Source organism: Phyllopteryx taeniolatus, chromosome 20 (assembly GCF_024500385.1).
Source record: "Phyllopteryx taeniolatus isolate TA_2022b chromosome 20, UOR_Ptae_1.2, whole genome shotgun sequence".
Lineage (NCBI taxonomy): Eukaryota > Metazoa > Chordata > Actinopteri > Syngnathiformes > Syngnathidae > Phyllopteryx > Phyllopteryx taeniolatus.
Window position 1 is genome coordinate 12,599,161 of NC_084521.1, and position 23,416 is coordinate 12,622,576.

General features: G+C 40.5%; 1 protein-coding gene across 2 annotated transcripts in view; it reads right to left on the reverse strand.

Moving 5' to 3' along the window:
• The window catches only part of stau2 (staufen double-stranded RNA binding protein 2), a 90,175-nt gene that overhangs the window by 61,555 nt on the left and 5,204 nt on the right, over nt 1-23,416 (reverse strand). For both annotated transcript variants that reach the window (XM_061759123.1, XM_061759122.1), the window contains exons 3-7: nt 23,254-23,384; nt 22,911-23,070; nt 21,529-21,664; nt 8,021-8,180; nt 349-456 (exon numbers count right to left, since the gene is read on the reverse strand). In XM_061759123.1, the coding sequence (XP_061615107.1) occupies nt 349-456; nt 8,021-8,180; nt 21,529-21,664; nt 22,911-23,070; nt 23,254-23,384 (695 nt within the window). The remainder of the gene's footprint in view (nt 1-348; nt 457-8,020; nt 8,181-21,528; nt 21,665-22,910; nt 23,071-23,253; nt 23,385-23,416) is intronic.

The following is a 23,416-nucleotide window of genomic DNA, read 5'->3' on the forward strand; positions in this document are numbered from 1 at the left end:
GTCAAAGTAGATATTTCACAGAAAACACTCTTAACAACATGAGCATTTGCCAAAGAATTTAACAAATTGCAAATGTAATTTCAATTAGAATACTATAAAACAAGACAATCTCTCAGTCTTGTCTCTCTATTTTTAATTTCTAGCGACTATTCAAGTATTATTTCTATCAGACTACAGCACAATAACTGTTCACAATCAAACAAGTCATTTTTGTATATGGGTTTCTGAAAATAAATCATATCGACAAAGGTGGTATCGACGAAGTATATCGATCCTCACAGTACTGGCATCCATCACATTGGTAACCCAGCAAGTCAAAAACTAATCTACTGTATATTGTCTCCTCACCTCAAAGTTGACAGTCAAGTTCCTCTTTAGGGCAATTTCATACACCAGGCTGATCTCTGATTTGCTCGCATCAGTGCCTTCATCATTCGCCACCTTTACTTCTGGGTCCTAGCAAAATAAAGGGCATTAGACATGTCAGAGAGTGTGTTTGTTTAGGAAACTACACATTAAAAGGAAAGTAGTATTCTATGTAGCGTGCATGGACAGAGTACATCGAATATAGAGCTTGAGGATGAGGTTGAAATAGTTTTGCTGGAACAATACAGTCATTTGTTTTCTTTTCACTGATAAGCATACCTCAGATTTGGGGGGAAATATGATTAATTCACCAATAAATGTTGGGACTTTTCAAAATAATTGCCCATGATTGTTCAAGAACTGTATCCAACGGTCATGAAATTACAAATTTAGGAGGTGAATGTCAGCCAACCTGTTAGAAAGTGAGGCTTGTAAATTCCCTGCTTATAACTCTCATCTGATGACTAAGAATGGCTCACCATACTGGAAAACCACTATATCAACTCTCTATTCCCAACACACAAATTAATCTCTGTGAATATCATGAACAATCTTCTCCGAAAAAAAGAAGTTAGATAACAAGAACACGGGGTTGTCAACTATGTGGATCAGGTTGATCCATGGGAATCTAATGACGACAGAAGCGTTCACTTGAGGGTCACTGGAAAAACAACAAATGCATGACATTTATTTTTGCACCCGGAAAACCTACAGTATGTTTGCTATGAATAAATTCTGTATTTCTGTAGCTCAATTGTTTTCAGAGAGATAATATTTACCAGCCTAACTAAATCTAAACAAAATGCCTAGGTACCGTAATATAACGCGTCTCATATTTCACAGGCTACAGTCATACTTGGCAGATCATGAGACATCAACATGTTATATTTATGAACTGTGCTTTGATTTTATTGTGGAAAAAAGTACAGCGAGTACAGATTGTTTTAGTGTGATATACTGTAAGTATTCATTTTCGTTAAATCCATTCTTAAAGCATTTTAATACTATTCATGCTTAAATCTCTTCTGCTGAGAGTGCTGCAATAGGCATAATGATGGATGCCTGTGTCAATGCATGTGTATGCAGGAGAAAACTGGACTGATCAAGCAGATCAGCAACCTTGCTGTGACAGAGACAAATAGATTTGCCATTAGTGCTATTTCAAAATCAGCAAGTCCTGGGAAAAGTGCAGCAAGTGAAAGATTCCATGAAAAGGGCTGACAGATTAAAAGTCTCACAAATGTTTCAGTATGCAGTTCATGGAATGTCTCACATTTGGGATGTAGTGATTTCATAATGATAATACTGCAGATTGAAGAGTTGGGGGTTTTCTTTCACATTTTATAGGGGATAGCAACATATTTATATTATATATATATATATATATATATATATATATATATATACACACACACCCATACCCACCCACACAGTGGGTACGGAAAGTATTCAGACCCCCTTAAAATTTTCACGCATATATTGCAGCCATTTGCTATAATCATTTAAGTTTATTTTTTTCCACATTAATGTACACACAGCACCCCACATTGAGAGAAAAAAAACGTAATTGTTGAAATTTTTGCAGATTTATTAAAAAAGAAAAACTGAAATATCACACAGCCATAAGTATTCAGACCCTTTGGTCAGTATTTAGTCGAAACACCCTTTTGAGCTAATATAGCCATGGGTTTTTTTGGGAATTTGGGGATCATCTGCCATTCCTCCTTGCAGATCCTCTCCAGTTCTGTCAGGTTGGATGGTGAACGTTGGTGGACAGCCATTTTCAGGTCTCTCCAGAGCTGCTCAATTGGGTTTAAGTCAGGGCTCTGGCTGGGTTATTCAAGAACAGTCACGGAGTTGTTCTGAAGCTATTTTAGCTGTGTGCTTAGGGTCATTGTCTTTTTTGAAGGTGAACCTTCGGCCCAGTCTGAGGTTTTGAGCACTCTGGAAAAGGCTTTTGTCCAGGATATCCCTGTACTTGGCCGCAGTAATCTTTTCTTCCATTGCAATCAGTCGTCCTGTCCCTGCAGCTGAAAAACACACCCACAGCATGATGCTGCCACCACCATGCTTCACTGTTGGGACTGTAATGGACAAGTGATGAGCAGTGCCTGGTTTTCTCCACACATTTCACTTAGAATTAAGGCCAACAATTTCTATCTTGGTCTCACCAGACCAGAGAATATTATTTCTCACCATCTTGGATTCTTCAGGTGTTTTTTAGCAAACTCCATGTCGGCTTTCATGTGTCTTGTACTGAGGAGAGGCTTCCGTCAGGCCACTCTGCTATAAAGCCCCGACTGGTGGAGGGCTGCAGTGATGGTTGACTTTCTAGAACTTTCTCCCATCTCCCGACTGCATCTCTGGAGCTCAGCCACAGCCTCTTTGGGTTCTTCTTTACCTCTCTCACCAAGGCCCTTCTCCCCCGACTGCTCAGTTTGGCCGGACGGCCAGCTCTAGGAAGGGTTCTGGTCGTCCCAAACGTTTTCCATTTAAGGATTATGGAGGACACTGTGCTCTTAGGAACCTTAAGTGCAGCAGAATTTTTTTTTGTAACCTTGGCCAGATCTGTGCCTTGCCACAATTCTGTCTCTGAGCTCTTCAGGCAGTTCCTTCGACCTCATGACTCTCATTTGCTCTGACATGCACTGTAAGCTGTAAGGTCTTATATAGACAGGGGTATGGCTTTTCTAATCAAGTCCAATCAGTCTAATCAAACATAGCTGGACTCCAATGAAGGTGTAGAACCATCTCAAGGATGATCAGAAGAAATGGACAGCACCCAAGTTAAATATATGAGTGTCACAGCAAAGGGTCTGAATACCTATGGCTGTGTGATATTTCAGTTTTTCTTTAATAAACCAGCAAAAATTTCAACAATTACGATTTTTTTCCCTGTCAATATGGGGTGCTGTGTGTACATTAATGAGGAAAAAAATTAACTTAAATGATTTTAACATATGGCTGCAATATAACAGAGAGTGAAAAATGTAAGTGGGTCTGAAAACTTTCCGTACCCACTGTAGATGCATATTTTCAGATCAGAGTAGTACTGTATTGATCTTATACAATCAACACAAACATTGAAAAAGTCATTACAGTATCATCACGATGTCAGGATCATGTACACTTTTTCACCTACCATGATAACGCAACGGTCACTTGACTACAGGTGACTTACTGGTGTCCAACAAATGAAAGACGCAAATTGCAACATGAGCTTTTTCACCTTATAAGCTAATTATTGAAACACATCATTTAAAAAAGGGATTACACACATTTAAGAACACTTGCAGGAGATTTTTTGTTGTTGTTGTCTTAACACTTTAATCTGGTACAGTATATTGGTTTGAGACTCTAATGAGGACATTTCATAATGTATTATTTGGAGTCAGAACTACAGACATTTACAAAACAACCACAATGTGCAACAAATTGCACAACAAGACTCAGTGAGTGTGGAAAAGAAAAGGGCTCATTTGTGGATGCAACAAAAAAGCGGGTCAGACATGTGACAGAAGCAAATCGTAACAAAAGGAAATTACTGGCAATTAGCAGGTTGTGAGCATCTGGGGTAATTTGATTTGCCGTATGAGACAATAACAGCTGACAAATACGCCTCAAGAGAAAGTATAGAAAAATACAGCTACACTGACAGACAAAAAGCAGATAAAAATAAATTTTGACAGGTTGAAACTAAAACCAGATTAAATATACATTAGAGCAGGGCTGGGCAAACCTTTTGGCTCAGGGGCCACACTGACTTTTAAAATTTGACCGGCGGGCCAAGCCAGAACCAGATGCATACATATCAAAAATTAAAAAAACAAAAAAAAGGCATTGTAGTGTTAATAGTTTGATTCACTTTTAATGGGAACAGAGCTGTTTTGTTGATCAACTTTTTTTGCCAGTGCATCAAAGTCTGGTGTTAGTTTTGTTGTGGCAAATCTGAGAATGCATCTGAGGTGTTCATCACTCAGCTGGGATCTGTAGGATGTTTTGTTTGTATTCACCACACTAAAAGTCTCTTCACACACATATGTAGAGCCAAACACCACCAGCATCCTCTGTGCCATCTTCCGGATTTTTGGATGGCAGTTTGTCAGATAAGGTGTTTTGCTGAGCCTGAAAGCTTAATGTTAACCGCTGAGCCGTAGCCATCAGTTCCTGCGTTGTTTGGCTGTTAGCAAAATCAGCATGCTCGGTAGAAAAGTGACGGCTGATGTTATATTCCTCTAAAACCGCAATGGTTTCTTAACAAATTTGACATACAGCCTTTGACCGGACTTCAGTGGAAAAGTATTTAGTCGTCGATTCTATATTAAACACTTTTTATTATTTCTTTGGCCCAGTCATGGTTGAAGAAGGGTTCAGAGCAGTAGCAGAGTAAAAACAGAACAGCCAAAGTCAAGTCAATGTATCACTGTACCTACTGCATTACCTGGTGGAACCACTGGGTATTACAGGACAACCTGGTGGAACCACTCAGCATTACAGGACAAGGTCAAATGAATGTAGTCATGATTTTGATATGATTTGGGCGATTCTGTACCAATCTTTGACGGGCCGGATTGAAATGACCAAATGGCCGGATGGGGCCCGCGGGCCGTAGTTTGTCCACCTTACATGAACGTAATTAGAGTTGTGGTGGATTTGGATCCAATCTGATGAAAGCTGAAAAACGTATTAATCTTATGAATTAAGATAAAAAAAAACAAACAAGCAGAGCACTACCCATGTAGTAGACTACTGTCCAGTAGAGCAGGATATACACATACATACACACACACACACACTGTATATTCACATACATATATACACACAACGGCAACAGGGGTGAATCCATCCCATATTTGGAAGCGGTGACGCAACAGCCTAGAAGGAAGTTGGGAGGAGTGGACCGCAACTCAGCAATATGTATTTGTCACTGTTGGAAATAAAAGCCCTAACTTTGCTTATTTTAAGGAGGACGAGGTGATGCAGCAGCAAAAAAAAAAAAAAAAAAAAAGGGAATGGGAATTTCCCATACGAATTTCATAGAAGCAACTCCGAGTTTAAATGAGTTTGTAAGCTTTTTAGTTCAAGGAAGAGCGCTTTGAGGGGTATTTCAGGCTGAGCAGGGAGATTTGAAAACCTCTTGCAGGGATGTCTCTTTATATAATTTTTTTTATTGCTGAAACGTTCGGGATAGTGGGACACCACAATTATTATGCCTTCCTCCATTTTCCCCTTGCCATTTACAGTCCGCAGAAATAGCACTTAGAAATCACAACGCCAGTCCCGCTCCCATTGGAGGAGCTTTTGCAAGTCACCGTGTCAACGCTCCCGAATAGAACATTTTTCTATCCGATCACACGACGCTGAGCATCAGACACCCTCTGTATTGACGCAATACTTCACTTCACATCAAAATGGGAAAGTCGAAAATGTCAAACGCCTTGCCATGTGCAGTGTGAAAGAGCCTTTAGAGTGTTCAAGTGGTCGGGTCACCTGGGGTGTGTGCGGTCAAAAGGTGGCAACAGTCCACACGAGGCAAGAGGTTGTAATCATTGGAGGGCAATAGGATTGTGCAGTTGAATACCTTTTATAAACTGAGTTAATGACCATCCAGCAAGACAATTGCACTGTTGATTGCAAGTTATCCACTTTTACCCACAACTGCTTTAAGATTACGTTTCAATAATATACTCATTCATGGTGAGATTTACGTTATGTTCAAGAAGTTTGGGCCAAGATGTGGCACAATTTATGAAGTCGTGCTATTTGGCAACTAGGGATCCAAAGGAAGTTCAGGGTTAGGCAATTGGACAACTCTGAATTTAACCTCAAATATGATGGAAAATGATGGTGCAAAAATGAAAGAAGAATCCACTCTCAGCTGACCTATACCGAGTGGGCAAACTTTAGTGCTCAAGGGCCAGATTGGACTATTAAAATGGAAAGATGGGCAAGGTCAATCGTAGATGAGGTAAAACATTTAAAAGTAGCAGTTTAGCAGTTTTAGCAGCGGCACAGTGTTCAACTGGTTAGCACCTCTGCCTCGCTGAGGACCGGGGTTCAAATCCCGGCCTCGTCTGTGTGGAGTTTGCATGTTCTCCCCGCCGTGCCTGGGAGGATAAGTGGTACAGAAAATGGATGGAGTTGGATGAATTCACTAATTATTTAATAAAACAAATTTAAAAAATCCATGGCCGAAACACAAAACCTCCTCTCTGAAAAATGTGGGATTATCTTGCAGACAGGCTGAATAGGAGCATCCTTCCCTTTTCTCATCAGCCAAAGTGAAATCCGCCAATCATAAAATCCTGCAGATAGGAAGTTTTGCGTTTTGGTTAACAAAATGTTAAATGTACTGTATATGTAAAATATATGCTTTTTTATCATTTTTAATTATTTACAGTTATCAATTAACCAATTATTAAATAAAAATAATACAATTTTAAACTAGTGGTCAGCACATCTGCCTCACAGTACTGAGGTTGTCAGCCTTCCTTTGTGGGGTTTGCATTTTCTCCTCTCTCTGAGTGAGTTTGCTCCGGCTTCCTCCCACATTCCAAAAACATGCTTCCTAGGTTAATTACAGATTCTAAATTGTCCTGAGGTGTGAACGGTTGTTCGTCTTTATGTGCCCTGCGATGGGCTGGCAACCTGTCCAAGTTGATCCTCGCCTCTCGTCCTGAGTCAGCTGGGATAGGCGCCACCTCACTCACGACCTTATTGAGGATAAGCGGTATAGAACATGGATGGATGAATTTCATGAGGAAAAAAAGCAGTTAAATTAATGCAACAAATTTACAGAACTCTTGATAACGTAAATGCTCGGTTGGCAAGTTTCCTGTCCCTGTACGCCATTTCTGCTTCCACAAGTTTCTTACTATTTACTTGTTAAAGAGTTTGGAGAACACATATAACACTGCATACCAGGTGATCCTTTAGGTGGTTGATGACACTGTCAGGTATGCTTTGCATTTTTTTGTGGCTCTGTGGCCATAACGTCACTGCCAGCGTTCGACCCCACTAGGAAGTAAAATGATGCAACTGGAAGATGTTATTCTTGCACGCTATATCAAATGTCCTTTTAGGTGGTGCCTTGATCTCCTCCACTTCCCATTTTTTTGTAGTCTGCTTTTCTGGGTATGCAGTGGACCCCTGTGTTTTTTGGAGAGGTGAACCTATGCCCCTTTATTCAAAGAAAACCCCGCCTAATTTTTTGTCTGACCCGATCCCCCACGTATTTGTGCGTACTTTCCCATGTAAATTATAAGGGAGCATCAATTATTTGCAGATTTTTGCTATTCGCAGGTTGGCTTGATCTCTATCCCCCACAAATAGCAAAGCTCCACTGCACTGAATACCATTTCACAGTGATGACAAGTATAAAAAAATAAAAAAAAAAAAAAAAAAAAAAAAAAAAAAGAACGCATTTTTACCTTTGCAAAAACTACATTTTGGGTACAGGCCATGTATTGGATCTTATTACATTGTGCAAGTGGTCATAGTGTTGTAGTTGGTTGGTGTGTATACCACTATATTTTGGTGTCATACAAAGGCACAAATGTACAAACCTCTTGTATGTGGTCAACATGCTTGGTTAAAGACTACTGGTATCCTGTACTGGTTTAAAAGCCATTTGCAATTGTTTGTGTGAGGTCACCTGTGGTGGTCTATCTGGGATGGGTTCATTGCGGAGAGCTTGTAGGGCCTTCATGGCAGCGTTGTGTCTGGCAGCTTGGCGAGTACGCCCCTCCCCAATGAACTCGTGGCTCCCCACAGAGAGTTGTACATAGAAGATCTTGGGAATAGGATAATGGTACCTGGAAAGAGCCAAACAAGAGGCAGACTTTAATCATGAGCCAAGAAGCATAATTAGCAGTTGCTTATATCCTTACAGAGAACATCTTTGTCCAACTCAAAAATACATGACAAGCATAAAAGAAGCTTCAACACTGAGACAATCTAAAGCGTTTAATATACCGGTAAAAATAAAAGGTCATGCACAACATTAGGGTCAATTACTACACAATACCCTGTTGGCCAATCACGTTAACTAATGTCTTGCTTTTATTTCTCAGTTTTGGTTCCCGAACAAAGCACAGGCACACATATATCCTCTGCTCTTTCTTTTGGCCCTCAACATAGATTTTGTTCTCTTTCATTGGGTCCTGACAGAGTGGCACTGAGCTGTCACCAAATTGATAGAGCGGTCTGCAAGTCCATGTGGTGATACCCCCTCCTGCGTCAGGGGGGAGAATGTCTGAAGAATGGAGGGCAAGGAAAGAGAAATAGTGGGAAAGCTAACAAGAGGTGGGAGTAATCCAAAGTTTTTAATATCCGTTTTGCCTGTCTTCTTGTTTCTTCTCCGCCAGGACATACACTTGAGAACATACAGGCCCCAAAAGTGTCACACATACATGGCCACATTTATTTGAAGAAATACAGACACATCGGAGGAATTTCGAGTCAATCAAAACGAGCATTCCAGGAGTTAATGGTATCATTTCACACCATATACACAATTCAATTTTCCTGCATTTCTACACATTAACAGCAGCAGCTTAAGAACACCTGATTTGTCACTGCAGCATCTTGAGATCTAATACTTGAGTGGGTGTGCGGAAAGCTTAGAAAATGAATATAACATGAAATAATTACAGCAATAAGTGGAGTTCGAAAGATTTGAGATTTTGTGTGTGTATGCATTGTTTATGCTGCTAAATAAGTGGGTAATAAATTCATTGACTGGATTAAATATTTAGGAAATAAATGAGGCTTCCTGCCTGCCTGTCAGAAACAATGTAACCACATTTGAGCAGTCTTTTTGTTGTTGTTGTTTTACCACTCTACCATAATACTGCTATATAATAACAAGTTACTCTGAAAAAGACATGTCAGAGTTTTTCAGTTTTTACTGTCTCCATGTATTCATTCCCCTAATCTTCTGCACAGCAGGCCTCAGAAAAAGCATTTTACTCTCAGAATGGCAGGAGGTCTTTCCTCAGCCCACAGCCGTCCTTCTCATCCATCTGCTCTCAGCTCCTCCAGGCCACTGGAGCCTTCCTTGGGCGGGGGCTTGCCTGGCCCTTGCACGTCAAGATCAGCCCCAGGTCTCAGAGGATATGCCAAGTGCAACATGGGCTCTGGCCAACAGCGCCGAGCAGAGATGGGAGCAGCTGGGGCTGGAACATGGAGTACAGGTGCAGAGACGAAGAGATTGAGGGATAACACGGAGAACGAAAAAGGAGACTGAAGGGGTGGAAGGAAAGAGGAAAACAGAAAGCGAGAAGAAGGGGTGGGGGGGTGGTATATGGAAGGGGAGGCCAGTGGGAGACCCTAATCTCCAACGTGGGAAAGTAGTGGCTTAAACGCAAGCGAGCAAGCCAAGAACACAGGAGAGCCCACGTACACACAGCAAAATCATGTGCGCAAGAAAGGCAAGCAATCATATCAGAGCCTGCTGGCTGGCTCTGCATGTGTTATCAATTATTATTATTTTTATTATTATTATTATTACTACAAACCAGGAGTCTGGCCAGGACACCTGTAGGGAGAGTGTGGAAACTACTGAAAGGGAGAGAAAAAGATCCATCCATCCATTTTCTGAGCCGCTTATCCTCACAGGGGTCGCGGGAGTGCTGGAGCCTATCCCAGCTATCATTGGGCAGGAGGCGGGGTACACCCTGATCTGGTTGCCAGCCAATCACAGGGCACACATAAACAAACACCCATTCGCACTCACATTCACACCTAAGGGCAATTTAGAGACTTCAATTAACCTACCATGCATGTTTTTGGGATGTGGAACGAAACCGGAGTGCCCGGAGAAAACCCACGCAGGCACGTGGAGAACATGCAAGGGGCCGGGGATTGAACCCCAGTCCTCAGAACTGAGGCAAACGCTCTAACCAGTCGTACACCATGGCGCCAGAGAAAAAGATAACATTACAAATAAAAAAAAAACGATTTTTATGATGATGTGTATGACTCATAATATCAATGTTTTGCACGCACACACACACACACACACACACACACACACAAACAAACAAACACAAACACACACACACAAAATCATTCTGCTGTCTTTGATCCCTCCAACAGTCACAATGGGAAATGAGAGATATGGTCATTCAATTACTCCTGCAAAGGACAAGGTGACATTTAGTCTGGAAGCTGTTTTTGTTGTGGCAAGCGAAACAAATTTTTTTAACCTTCCCAATGTAGATGCAAAACCACCCCCACCACACTTTCTCCCAAACCCATTGATATGGCAGATTGATCCTACCAGTATTCTGTCAGTATCAATAGCTGCAGAAACTCCTCTTGTTGTAGTATTCATTAACGCACTGAAAAAAAAAAGCCTCTTTCTCCTCCTAAAGTCTCATTCAGTGATAGTAAAATAATGTTTTTGGACAATCAGTAGATGATGCCATTATACGGACGAACAGGCGAAAGAAAAGACAATAATAAACAAAACAAAAATAACAAGGGAAATAACAAACATCCTTAAATTGTGGCTGGTGGCGTATTTGAAGTAAAACAATGGGACGAGTCACTGCCTCATCCCCCCCCCCCCCCCCCCCCCCCCCCCCCCCCCCCCCACCCCAACATTATTAGAAATTGTTCCCAAGAATTCCACATTGAACAGCATGGCCAAAAAAGACATGAGTGAATACTACAGCAAAGTTACTATTCAAAGTCCACGACTGCACTTATTGCATGGGGTATAAGAACATATCGATGTGAATTTTGTTTGTCATATTTTTTATCACCCGAAGAGGACAAATATTTGAAAATTGACTTTTTATTGCTTTTATACAAATAGTTGGGTCTCTGGAGTGTCTGCCCACCCATCAGAAGTGAAATGAAACAATTAAGTAAATCTTTAGTTTGCTGTGTATTCGAACATCTTGTCTTTGAGCAAGTTCAGATTTTTTTTCATGTAACAGTGCAGTTCTTCTTCTTCTCGGGGTCGCCACAGCGTGTCATCCTTTTCCATCTCCTGCATTATCCTCTCTAACACCAACTGCCCTCATGTCTTCCCTCACTACATCTATCACCCTTCTCTTTGCTCTTCCTCTAGCTCTCTTGCCTGGCAGCTCCATAATGCTTCTGTGGTACTCTTTTCTAGGCATGAAACCATACTGTTGCTTGCAAATACTCACTTCTGTCCTGAGTCTAGCCTCCACTACTCTTTCCCGTAACTTCATTGTGTGGTTCATCAACTTTATTCCTCTATTGTTCCCACAGCGCTGCACATCACCCTTGTTCTTAAAAATGGGCACCAGCACACTTTTCCTCCATTCCTCAGGCATCTTCTCACCTGCTAGAATTCTGTTGAACAAGCTGGTCAATAACTTCAACGCCACCTCTCCTAGATGCTTCCATACCGCCACAGGAATGTCATCAGGACCAACTGGCTTTCCAGTTTCCATTCCATTTTAATGCCTTTCTAACTTCCGCCTTACTAGTCATTGCCACTTCCTGGTCCACCACTCTTGCCTCTTCTACTCTTCCTTCTCTCTCATTTTCCTAATTCATCAACTCCTCAAAGTATTCTTTCCATCTATCCAGCACACTTCTGGCGTCAGTCATTTCCATCTCTATCCTTTATCACCCTAACCTGCTGCACATCCTTCCCATCTCTATCCCTCTGTCTGGCCAACCTATATAGATCCTTTTCTCCTTCTTTAGTGTCCAACCTGGCAGACATCATATGCCTCTTGTTTGGCCTTTGCCACTTCTACCTTTGCCCTACGTCACATCTCAATATATTAATACTTATGGCTATGTGGTATTTAAATGTTTCTTTTTTAATAAATCTGCATAAAATTCAACAATTCTGTTTTTTTCTGTCAGTATGGTGTGCTGTGTCTACATTAATGAGGGGGGAAAAATTAACAAATTATTTTCGCAAAAGGTCACTGATGGGCCAGTGGAGCACTCGCCTGACTTTGGTGCGGGCAGCGTGGGATCAGTTCCCACTCAGTGACGGTGTGAATGTGAGTGCAAATGGTTGTCCGTGTCTATATGTGCCCTGCGACTGACTGGCGACCAGTTCAGGGTGTAGTCAGCTGGGATAGGCTCCAGCGCCCCACAACCCTAACCAGGATAAGCGGTGTTGAAAATGGATTTTAGCAAATGGCTGCAATATAACAAAGTGAAAATTTTAAGGGGGTCTGAATACTTTCCATACCTCGTGTATACCTATTGGCACCACCTGTTGGAGGCAGATTTTTACTTTTGTTTTTTTATTTGCACTCTGTCATAATTTATGGCACAACATCCATTCCAGCGGAGGCCACAAATTGAGGGTACATTGTAAAGTGTTAGAGAATCACAAATTTGGTTCACAATTAATATTTTGGGATGCTTGGGAAGTGAAAATATGCTGGAGGAATGCTGAACAACATCTGCCAAGCATTTTGAAGGAAAATGTGTGAGCTATGCTCGGGGTAAAAATATGCTTTTATCTAATTAAAGCTTACACACCCGTCTGTTGTTGGCTTTTGGATGAAAACATGTATTCAGCAACGTATAGTGGGCGAGCCAATGAGAGGAAAAACAACATGACATGCGTTGGTTTTCTTCGCACCAACGTTAAAACTGGTTGCCAACAGTTGGAGGATTTTACTAGAGTCGCGCACAAACATGAACACAAGGCGACATAGCCAGAGCGACGTAAATGGGACGGTGCTCCTTTGAGAGCAAAAGAGTGACAGAGGCTTTGAGAAGAAAAAAAAAGAAGAAAAAAACTTGGCCAGGCTTGTTCTTCCTCCAGCTGCACTTTCTTCCAATCTCCTGCCAGACATTTACTGTTTTCCCTCCCTCTTTCCCTCATACTTCATTCCCTGTGTCCATCATTAATTGCTTTTCTTCCTTTTTGCCTCACGCAACTGCTAATGCACAAAATACATAACGATGTGACATAAAAAAGCATGTTGTCAAGAAAAAAAAATAAAATGCTGGCCTCTGGATTTATAAATTCTAAGGACAACATCTCCTAAAGTAGAACAAAGTGGATATTGTAGACAGAGCAGTTTCTCATGACATTGGTTCTAAGTCAGTCATGCTCATCATACACATCTGTTTCTACCATGTGACTGTAGTGGTAATTAAAATGAAAGACGACAAAAATAAATAATTCAACGACATCAACAGTGGGACGTCCACTGCTTTCCTTTGGGACCATGACTGCCTTCTTGTTGGCTACGGGCACGAAGGGGCTGATTTACTAAAGGTTTGCGTGTGCGAAAATGGGCGCAAACGTGATTGCTCATGCAAACAGATGTGGAAGCTGATCTACTAACCAGGATCTGGCAAACGCACAAAACTGTTCTGGAGGGTGGTCCAGCAAGCAGGTTATACTGTACAAAAACTCGGATGAAGTTAACCCTGAGATCAAGGAAAGTCTGAATTATCCGTTTCAAAAAGTCGGAGTAAGAGGAATTCCGACGCAGTCAACGCGGTAACAGATTGCATGAATATAACCTGCTTGCGAGCAGGTTTTGTATGCTAAATCCTTACTTTTGACTGGAATCGTGCTTGTTGTTTGTCTGTGATCCCATCAATACTGAGACACAAATTTTACATGACTAATTTCTGATCAGACAGTAGTCTATTGTTTGTCATCAAACTCAGTTATATTGTATCTTCATTCTCCGGCCAATATTCCTAACCTCACACAACTTTCGTTGACATCGGTGCAAAGTATGTGCATCGCACAGCACCTTTTATTTATTTTTTTGCTAATGGGAGGTTATTGTCGACGCTGCGCATATTCCATAAAAGCAACGGTGTGCCTGCCGGTGTGAAAAATGAGTCAGTTGTTGGGGTGGAACTGTAATAATTCCACAGGATTGCAAGTGATTGATATGAAATCATTTATCTGAACTCATATTTTTTGTTTTATTAAATTACAGCAGTCATGCTTTAGCTCAGACTGGGACCAGTCCAATTCAAGCGTTTTCAAAGCACAGGGAGTGCCCCATTATTTAATCTGGCCTGCCAAGCATTGACATTATCAAGAGCCACAAATATTAATATATTTATATATAATACTGAATGTAAATATATATATTTAAAAAATATATATATTTACATGTATTTAAAAAAAAATATATATAAATATTAATATATATATATATATAATACTGAATGTCAATTAATTTGGCCAGTTTTCCAAATTAAATGTATTTTTTCATTGTATTTGTGTTGTATTCATGCGCTCATTCAATAAATAGTCAAATATTAATAAAATGAAATGGATATAATTAACAATGCTGTGTTTTCACAGGGGTGGAGGGGTACTATACTATACTGTTGAAGTCACAAAAACTTCAGACATCAAACTTGTAACTACGAGGGTGATTGAGACCAGATTGTGATGTAAAAGATTGTGATGCTGAAGAGATGTGGAGGTAGGGCATTTGGCTACCTAATAACTAACTAACTACTACTGATTATGTTGTTGTTTCAATGTAGTTTTCTCACACTACATTAATGATTAACTGCACAGGCATTGCTTTAAGTAGGTCAATTTGACTGTTTTAAAACGTTAAAACACTCTTTAAATACTCAGTGATGAAGGGCGTGGCAAGTGTAAAAAGAAGATATGGCAAGAATTTGACCCTGGAATAGTGTGTGTTAATTCCAATTATTTCTGCTTGGGGAAAACTGTTTTGTAATCTGAACAAAACCTGAATTGAAAGTAAGGTTCCATATAATGACAATTCCATCTAATGAAAATGAATTTGCCATAATTACAGTGTTAGGACACATTATTTTCATGACTTTCATCAATTAGAAGTGAAGTATTTTTCTAGAATTACAATTATTTTTTTCCCTACACAACAACCTGGATTCACGTGAGAGCAGGCTATTATATTGAAATGTCAGAGTGGACAAGGGGACTCGGGGTGAAAACCACAGCAGAACAACCGAGTCAGCGAGCCCGTCCAGCAGGGGACCCAACCAGGGGGATGCCACCGACCACCCGGGACCCAGGGAGGTCCCGAGCCCGACCGAAGCGCTCCGACCAGTCCCAAGGGGAGGATCACAGGCACCGGACATATTGAAATGTTCAACATCAAACTAGCATGTACCGTATGTAGCAACTTGTAGATTACAATTTAAGTCATTATTGACGGAAAGTTAAATTACTCGCTCACATACTTGTTATACACTTCCACTCTTACAGACAGCTCTGTCATATTGTACTACTAATGTAACCATCTTTACCGAAAAACAGTGTTTTAGATCCAAAACATCGCACTTGACAGATGCTTTGTTGCTTATTTCAATCTGAGTGTCAGAACTGAGAGCATCCATTGTTTCCACTGGCATTTTGTGGTTTTAATTTTAAACATGAGATTAAAGCGCCCTTGTGCAAGTACTGTAATCAGTCTCGGGGCCATCCTTCCATGCTTTGCTCAGGAGAAATCAGAGCCCCCAATGAAATTACCCCAGGGCTGTCGTAATGGCTGAGTAATGGTGACACATCGTGTATCACTTCCAAATATAAAAAATTTACAATAGTATTACTCCGAGGGAACTGGCGAAGACGAAAGAGATTTGGTTTCTAGATAGAAAAAAATTTATATACTAAATAATTCACCATGGAAGTAATATGAACTGCTTGAAAACAATATTTGATGAGCTCACGAAAAACAGGTATCGCATAAAAGGAAAATATCTATGAGCAGAATGATTTTTCCAATGTGAATGAAAAACAATTACACCATGTGTATATTCATGCCACATAGCACAAAAAAAAAGCTGAACATTTGTGCCCTTCTTGTGCCAATTTGGCTGGATGAGAGGAATGGCTGGCTGAGGATCGTGCTGTCCTCATTAAAAGTATTACATTGTGACCTGCTGTTTTATGGTCACTGTCACTACAGAGAAAATGAGTTGCTTTGTTTAAAAAAAAACAACAACATACAAATACCATATTTTTTGTGGTGCCATTTTAAGATTTACTCTTCGAATTTGGTTTTCGTGCCTTAATGATGCCCTTGAAACTGAAAACTTTTTGCCTTTTCAGAATGAATAGGCATCTGATAAGAATGGACATCTTTGTGTAGAGTTTGCGTTTGCTCTTTGTGCTTGCGCAGGTGTTCTACAGGAACTCTGGCTTCCTCCCACATTTCAAGAACGTATAGATGTAAATGTGAGTGTGAATGGTTGCTTAGGTATACTGTGCACTCTATTTGACTGGCTACCGATCCAGGGTCGTCTAGCCCAAATACCATGACGATAGGCTCCAGCACACCCACAACCCTAATGCGGTCAAGCGGTAGAGAAAACGGATGGATGTTTGCTGACAGAAGACGCCAAAAATACCAGTTTAGTATTAAGTTAGAGTTTGATTCCATTGTATTAGTGTATTCAATTCAATAAAAGATGAGTAATGTTAGGATAATACCAATCAATGGTATTCCTTATGGGGGCTTCAGTCTGTACAACCAAGCCACTGTATGTTTGCAATGGTGCGTTTGTCCTATTCCATTCTGCATAATTCCAAGGGACTATTCTCTGTTGACCAATCACAGGGCACGAAAACCAGTGTTAAGCTATGCCCAACCATTGTCGTGTAATACCTAGGACTTGGCTTTGGGATCAGAAGGTAATAGGTTTGAATCCTGCTGATTCTGGCTGTCAAACTTGCCCTCTGGATTAAAAATGACATCGTTTGACAATGGGAAGGCAAACAATCTACATAGCATACTAAACTGAACTCACTGGTTTGTGCTTGACGTGACAGTCCCAGTTCAATTTATCTATCACCCTATGATGTTGCCCTCAAATTACTAAATAAAAACTAATTCCAAGTTGGCAGCACGGTGGACAACTGGTTACCACATCTTCCTAACAGTTCTGAGGACCCGGGTTCAAATCCGGCCTCGCCTGTGTCAAGTTCGCATGTTCTTCCCGTGCCTGCGTGGGTTTTCACCGGGCACGCCGGTTTTCTCCCACATCCCAAAAACATGCATAGTAGGTTCATTGAAGACTCTGACTCTGCCCGTAAGTGTGAATGTGAGTGTGAATGGTTGTTTGTTTATATGTGCCCTGCAATTGGCTGGCAACCAGTTCAGGGTGTACCCTGCCTCTCGCCCACAGTTAGCTGGGATAGGCTCCAGCATACCCACGACCCTCGTGAGGATAATCGGTACGGAAAGTGAATGAATGAATGAATAATTCCAAGTTCAAAGCTCAACATTTGCTTTACTTGCAAGGAAGAAGCTTACAGCTCAAGTGTGCAGCCACCAAAACCACAATAGAGCGGGTTAATGTCCTGGGAAACATCTTAAGAGTTCCAGTGTGGGGGTCGGCCTCAGTGTTTGCCTCACGCTGTCAAACATACGGAGATGAGCGATTACGAAAGGAACTTCAGCTGATGTAAGCTTGCTTTCTCTCTGTGAGTTGTCGCCATCAGATGAGTTTCACACTGAAAACACTGACTCAAAGGTGGAGCTGTGGACATGACGACTTACACAAACATGAACATGAAACTCTAGCCATTTCAACTCAACGGACATGAAAGAGGAGACAGAGTGATAGCGAGCACAAATTTTTCCAAATAATTGTTTATTTTGGACGCCTATTCGGATCCCTCTACGCCTCATCTCTAAAATATAGTTTTACGATTTACCATTCATTTGTACAATTTGAACACATCATCCTTTTGTCAGGTCCGTCTCCTGTGGTTATTTACGTCATATGCGTTGGCATGAATCTGATTTACTAATCAACGAATACATGTTGTGATGTATACCAAAAAAAAAAAAAAAAAAAAAAGGGAAATAAAACACGATGCCGCTCCTACAGTCTTTGGCAACTCCCTTTTGTTTTTGGATCAGCTATGACGACAATGGATAAGAGACACTAAATCTGTGGAACGCCTGGGTGGACAAAACAACACGAGATTCGGCTATATGAGACTGTAATAATAATAATAAATAATAATAACAACTTCAATTTATATAGTGTCTTTCAAGGGACCCATGGATGCTTAAAGCTAAACAGGGCTAAAGGGCTATAGTAAAAAAAAAAAGTTAAGAGGAAGAAAGTGAGTGATGGGAAGGAGATGTGTTAGAGGAGGAGCCCCGAGGATATTGGATACCTTGCATGGAGGAGATGATGGAAAATGTTGAATACAGGAAAGTGCTCATGGGCAGATTTAGCTTAGCAGACAGGTAGACAGTGTAGATGTCAATGAGCAGGTGGTTGTCTGAGCCCTGCAGGCATGTCAGGAAGATTCATTTTTCAAGAACAAGTATCTTTTCACTGCAATGCTGTTTGTATTCCTTACATAAGACTCTATCACACACATACGCACCCACACATTTACAGTCATGTCCTTGAATTGACGAGAACAACTGTAAAAGTGTGCCATAATCAAAAGTCAGAATGCCATACTGATATTGCTACTTAACGATCAAGGCTGTCCTTTGACCTATGTCCTGTATTGGCTTCTTTGTGTCTTTAATCAATGTATAAACTCAGCTTTAAAAATAAATAAATAAATAAAATAACATTTTCAACTGTTCATTGTGGAAAACAAGCAAAACTGTACTTAAGCTCTTGGGAATCTTGATTTTATACAACTAAATGTGGAAGCTATTCAAATGCCTCCTGAAGTTATAATTTGGAATTTGACCATATTTTTTGGGGAAAACTAAGCCTGGTAAGAGTGTTCAACTGCAGTCATGCATGTCGCCATATGAGATGTCAGCACAAGGACCAGCCTCAACAAGGGAAAGTGAGAAAAGTATTTCATACACCAGATGTTTATAAAGTAACAGCTTAATAGTGGTTAACTTATTTTACACAGTGGTATAGTTTTGAAAATGGTGAAAGTTTTGATTCTTGAACAATTTACTTTACTGACAATTTAATTTACAAATGTTTTATCATTTCCTATGAGAAATTTGCTTTGAAATGTAAACGAATTGGATGTCAACCTATGTCCTGGAACAGGTTGTGCATGATGTGAGGTTCTACTGTATTTCTGTTTTGCAGTCAAGATTTGAGTTAATTAAAATGTTAGAAGCCCAGTTGAGAAAACTGACTTCGCTGTCATTTCTGACAAAACAGTAACGGCACGTTCAGTACGTCAACATGTTCCCAAGAGGAATTGTCACAGGGCAGAGAACCCCCAGACGTTTATTTATCCAGCTGACAAAATGTTACTGACATAACCAAATTAGGTGTGGGAGAAGGTGGGTGGTCAAAGGCTGCTCAGCCTTGCTCCTAAGGGATCAAAATCCTGTCCCAACTCCAAATTCTGACAGAAATCCTACTGGAGGCAAAGGGGGGAGTGGTGCGTCAATAGATGCAAAAGCCAGAAAAACATGAAGCGAATCAAGAAGGAGCTCAGTACAATGCCAGGGGCCCAAACTCGTTGGGGGCCCTTATTGCATTTGAGGGTAAAACGTTAACGGTCGTTTGGGAAATGATTACTTTTGGCCTTGACTGACTCATAGGAATTGGGTGTTCCAAAAATAACATGAGTTTCATAGATTGTTCATAAGAAAATGTTGATGTAACCATTTTTTTTAGATAGCGTCCATGACTGATTTAGACTGGATTTCCACACTGGTTGACTCACTTGAATAATATAAGCATCACACCAAGGAGGATGTTATCCAATGCAGTATTTGAGAATGAACAATGGGATGGTTACGACACCACGAAAGATCAATTGCTGATTTTAAAGTGGACTTGGATGGTTAGAAATTATTCACAGGCCCTTCGCCATAAATAAGATTCATTAAGACGCTGATAAATGCTCATTACATATTATCGCCATATTTTCTCATCAAAGCACTTTCTGAATGAATCAATACGGGTCCTGGTGGTGATTAGAGCGCTGATGGATCAGAGCCAGATTGCCCTTTTAATGGGAAGATTGTCCATCAACATGATTCCAGATCACTCTTATTCATCATAATAGGTAAGGACATGGGCATATGGAAACCTTCGTTTCACCGCGGTGTCATTACGATGACAGATTGTGGCTATGGCTTGTCACTCTGCCACATAGTCCGTCATCAGAGGAAGAGCAATCATATTCACAAGGTCTCGATTTCATTAATCCCACTGAAAGAAAGAGACTTCGTGAAAACATAAATGACCTTGTGGTAATGGATGCTCTTCTTTTTTAGCCTCCATGCGTCTCCTCAGCACCACTCAGGCCCACTGGAAAAGTGGCATGAGAAGCAAACAAGCCAGGAGCCGTGCCACCTGCCGCATTGAAACTCATTACTGTGACATTGACAGACAAAACATTGTAAAACAGATTCTCGCCTCAACTTCACAGACATTTGTCTTACACCCTGTTTGTTACTGTATGGATCAAATAGATGTGAGCCAGATGCCAGAGTGCCTGCTGAGTAGACTCATTTAACCAAGATTGCCAGTGAATCAATTTATCCATGAAGCTGTTTAGACATTTTAAAAATAAAGTCCAAAGTACAAACCACGGGATTTTTGTTTTCCAACTTTTGCGTAAACAACAAATGACGTGACCAATATGCATCTTTGATCCAGTCAAGGATTGTACAAGTAGAACACACAACCCCTACTTAAGATTCCTCTGCATGTGTGTAAACCTAAATTACATTTCTGGCTGGCAAGCTGCAAAATGGGGGTTCAGGCTATTAACAGAAGCGATTCAATACGGCTTTTAAAAATAAGGAAACACTGCCATCTGGAGGGCAACACATCAGTGAATGTCAAACATGGTCTTTGGATGGTCCTATTACACAACTAAGTCATATTAATTTTACTTTACCACAGTACCAAAAATGATAACAGCATATAATTATACTGCTGAACTTTTCTGAATCCAATATTTTTAAGTTCATATTTCGTGAAGGGTCTTTTCTCGTGTGGACTTAGTAGGTTGTCACCGTGCTTATGCAGCTTTCCTTCAAGTACACTGGCTTCCTCCCACATTCCAAAAACAAGCAGTTTAATTGAAGACTAAATTGTCAGTAGGTTGCTTGTCTATATGTGCCTTTTGATTGGCTAGGAACCAGTCCAGGTTGTACCACGCCTCTCACCCAAGTAAGCTAGGATAGGCTCCAGTTCGCAATTGTCCTCGTGCTGTCTAAGGTTTATATATGAACCCCCCCAAAAATAACGTAAACTGTAGCTCACCTTTGATTATACATGCCTCTGAAGTTGTAGCAAGCTCTGTAGTTGGGCATGGGCTTAGGATCCAAAGGCCTGTAGATGGCCGGCTCACCTCTCTTCATAGCCAAACCATTGAGCTCCACTGTTGGTGTTATACTGCCTGTGTGAGGAATTACATGAGGAACAAGTTTACATGATGAACAGTGAATGATTAATCCTAATGAAAAGAAGACGAAGAAGAAGGAAAATGTCAAAATTGCCAGTTGTAATATTTCTACATACTATTACAATAAAGTGGTAATATTTAGAGAGAAGAAATATTTTTTCCAGAAAAAAAGTTTAGTTATATAGAAAAATGATAAATTTCCAAAACAGTCAAATAAATTCTACATGTTTGCATCAAAATCATCATCAGCATGAGCAATTTCATGTGTCTTCATTTACACAGTTCCCAGATGTCTTATCATATTTGTGACATATTTTTGTCAAAATACCACAGGTATCAAAAATTATAGCAAATTCTATAAACCATTTTTATCATCCTGCTGAAAGCAGCTTGTTTGACAGGGAGCGATGAGCCATTCATGTACAGACTATGGTGAGCACGGATTTTGGACTACGGGTTTGCTGCCCTTTGACCATGAATGGAAACAAGCAACTGTTTACTGTGAAGCACACGCGAGCCACTACAAGACACCACGAATTGTACTTTCCCACGTAGAGACAGCCCCAAGCCGCCAATTAAACTTTACTGTTGGGACTGCGTATGTGACACCGGACAAAACGGCAAACACACAAAGCAATCAAAGAAGTGCTGCCCATGAGAAGCTAACACCGTGCATCCAACGAAACTATGTAATAACAGTTGGGCGTAAGTGCAGAATGGCTCGCTCACAGACACATTTTCAGAAGTAGGCACATAACAAGAAATTTACTTGGTCGTTTCACTTTACATTTGAGCGGTGGCACTCCAGAGACTCAACTATTGGTATGAAATTTTGAAAGTCAATTTTCCATAACGTTTCCCCTTTAACAAATAATAAATAAATACATTTAGCAGCTACTGGTCACAGATCTTTGAATAGAAATTTTGAAATTAAAATTACAATTAAAAACATTTTAAATTGAAAAAACAAAACTTTTTCTTTTAATATTACCGGTACATCTTTATTCATATAAGTTTCTGACTTTTTTTCCTGGCAATTTCACAACTTCTTTAGCATAAATATTATCTATATCTATTTATACATACGGTATCTATATTCAAAGAAATATATGGCCAAAGTTGCATTGCAGTTTTCATACATCTATGCAACTAAAATGATGCTTTCCAAACAGTGAGTGAATTTTTCACGTGATCCTTCAAAAACACACAAGCCGACATGTTTTCTCCTTGCTTACAGTACCTGGATTGCTGTTGATGTCCACTTTAGGTGACCGGGGCATTGGTCTGGGAAGGACACTCTCTTGCAGAGCTTTGGAGGCTGTGGAATGCTGGGCCTTTTTAATGCTGGAGCCCTCTGCCTCCCAGACCTGCTGCCCGAGAGTCAACTGCACTGTGAAGATCTGCAACAGCGACACCCGGAGGCAACGCCATGTTATGACACAGTGAAATAGACAAAAATGCCATTCCTTTGTATAAAAATATGTCATAAAGCCATTCAATTGCCATTGTTGTTAGATCTTTGGATATTAATAATACTGTAATAATAATATATTGAAGGTCTGTTTCAAACGCTGAGTCCTCACCTTAGCGTGTGCAGGGCCTCTCTCATTGAGGAGGTTGTACTGTGGCTGGAGCCGATTGAAACGGGCTAACTCATTCACCAAACACATTGGAGTTTTCTCTTTAGGGTTTGCCATGTTCTCCGCGGGCGAACCTGACCGCAATACATAGCGAAAGAAAACACTG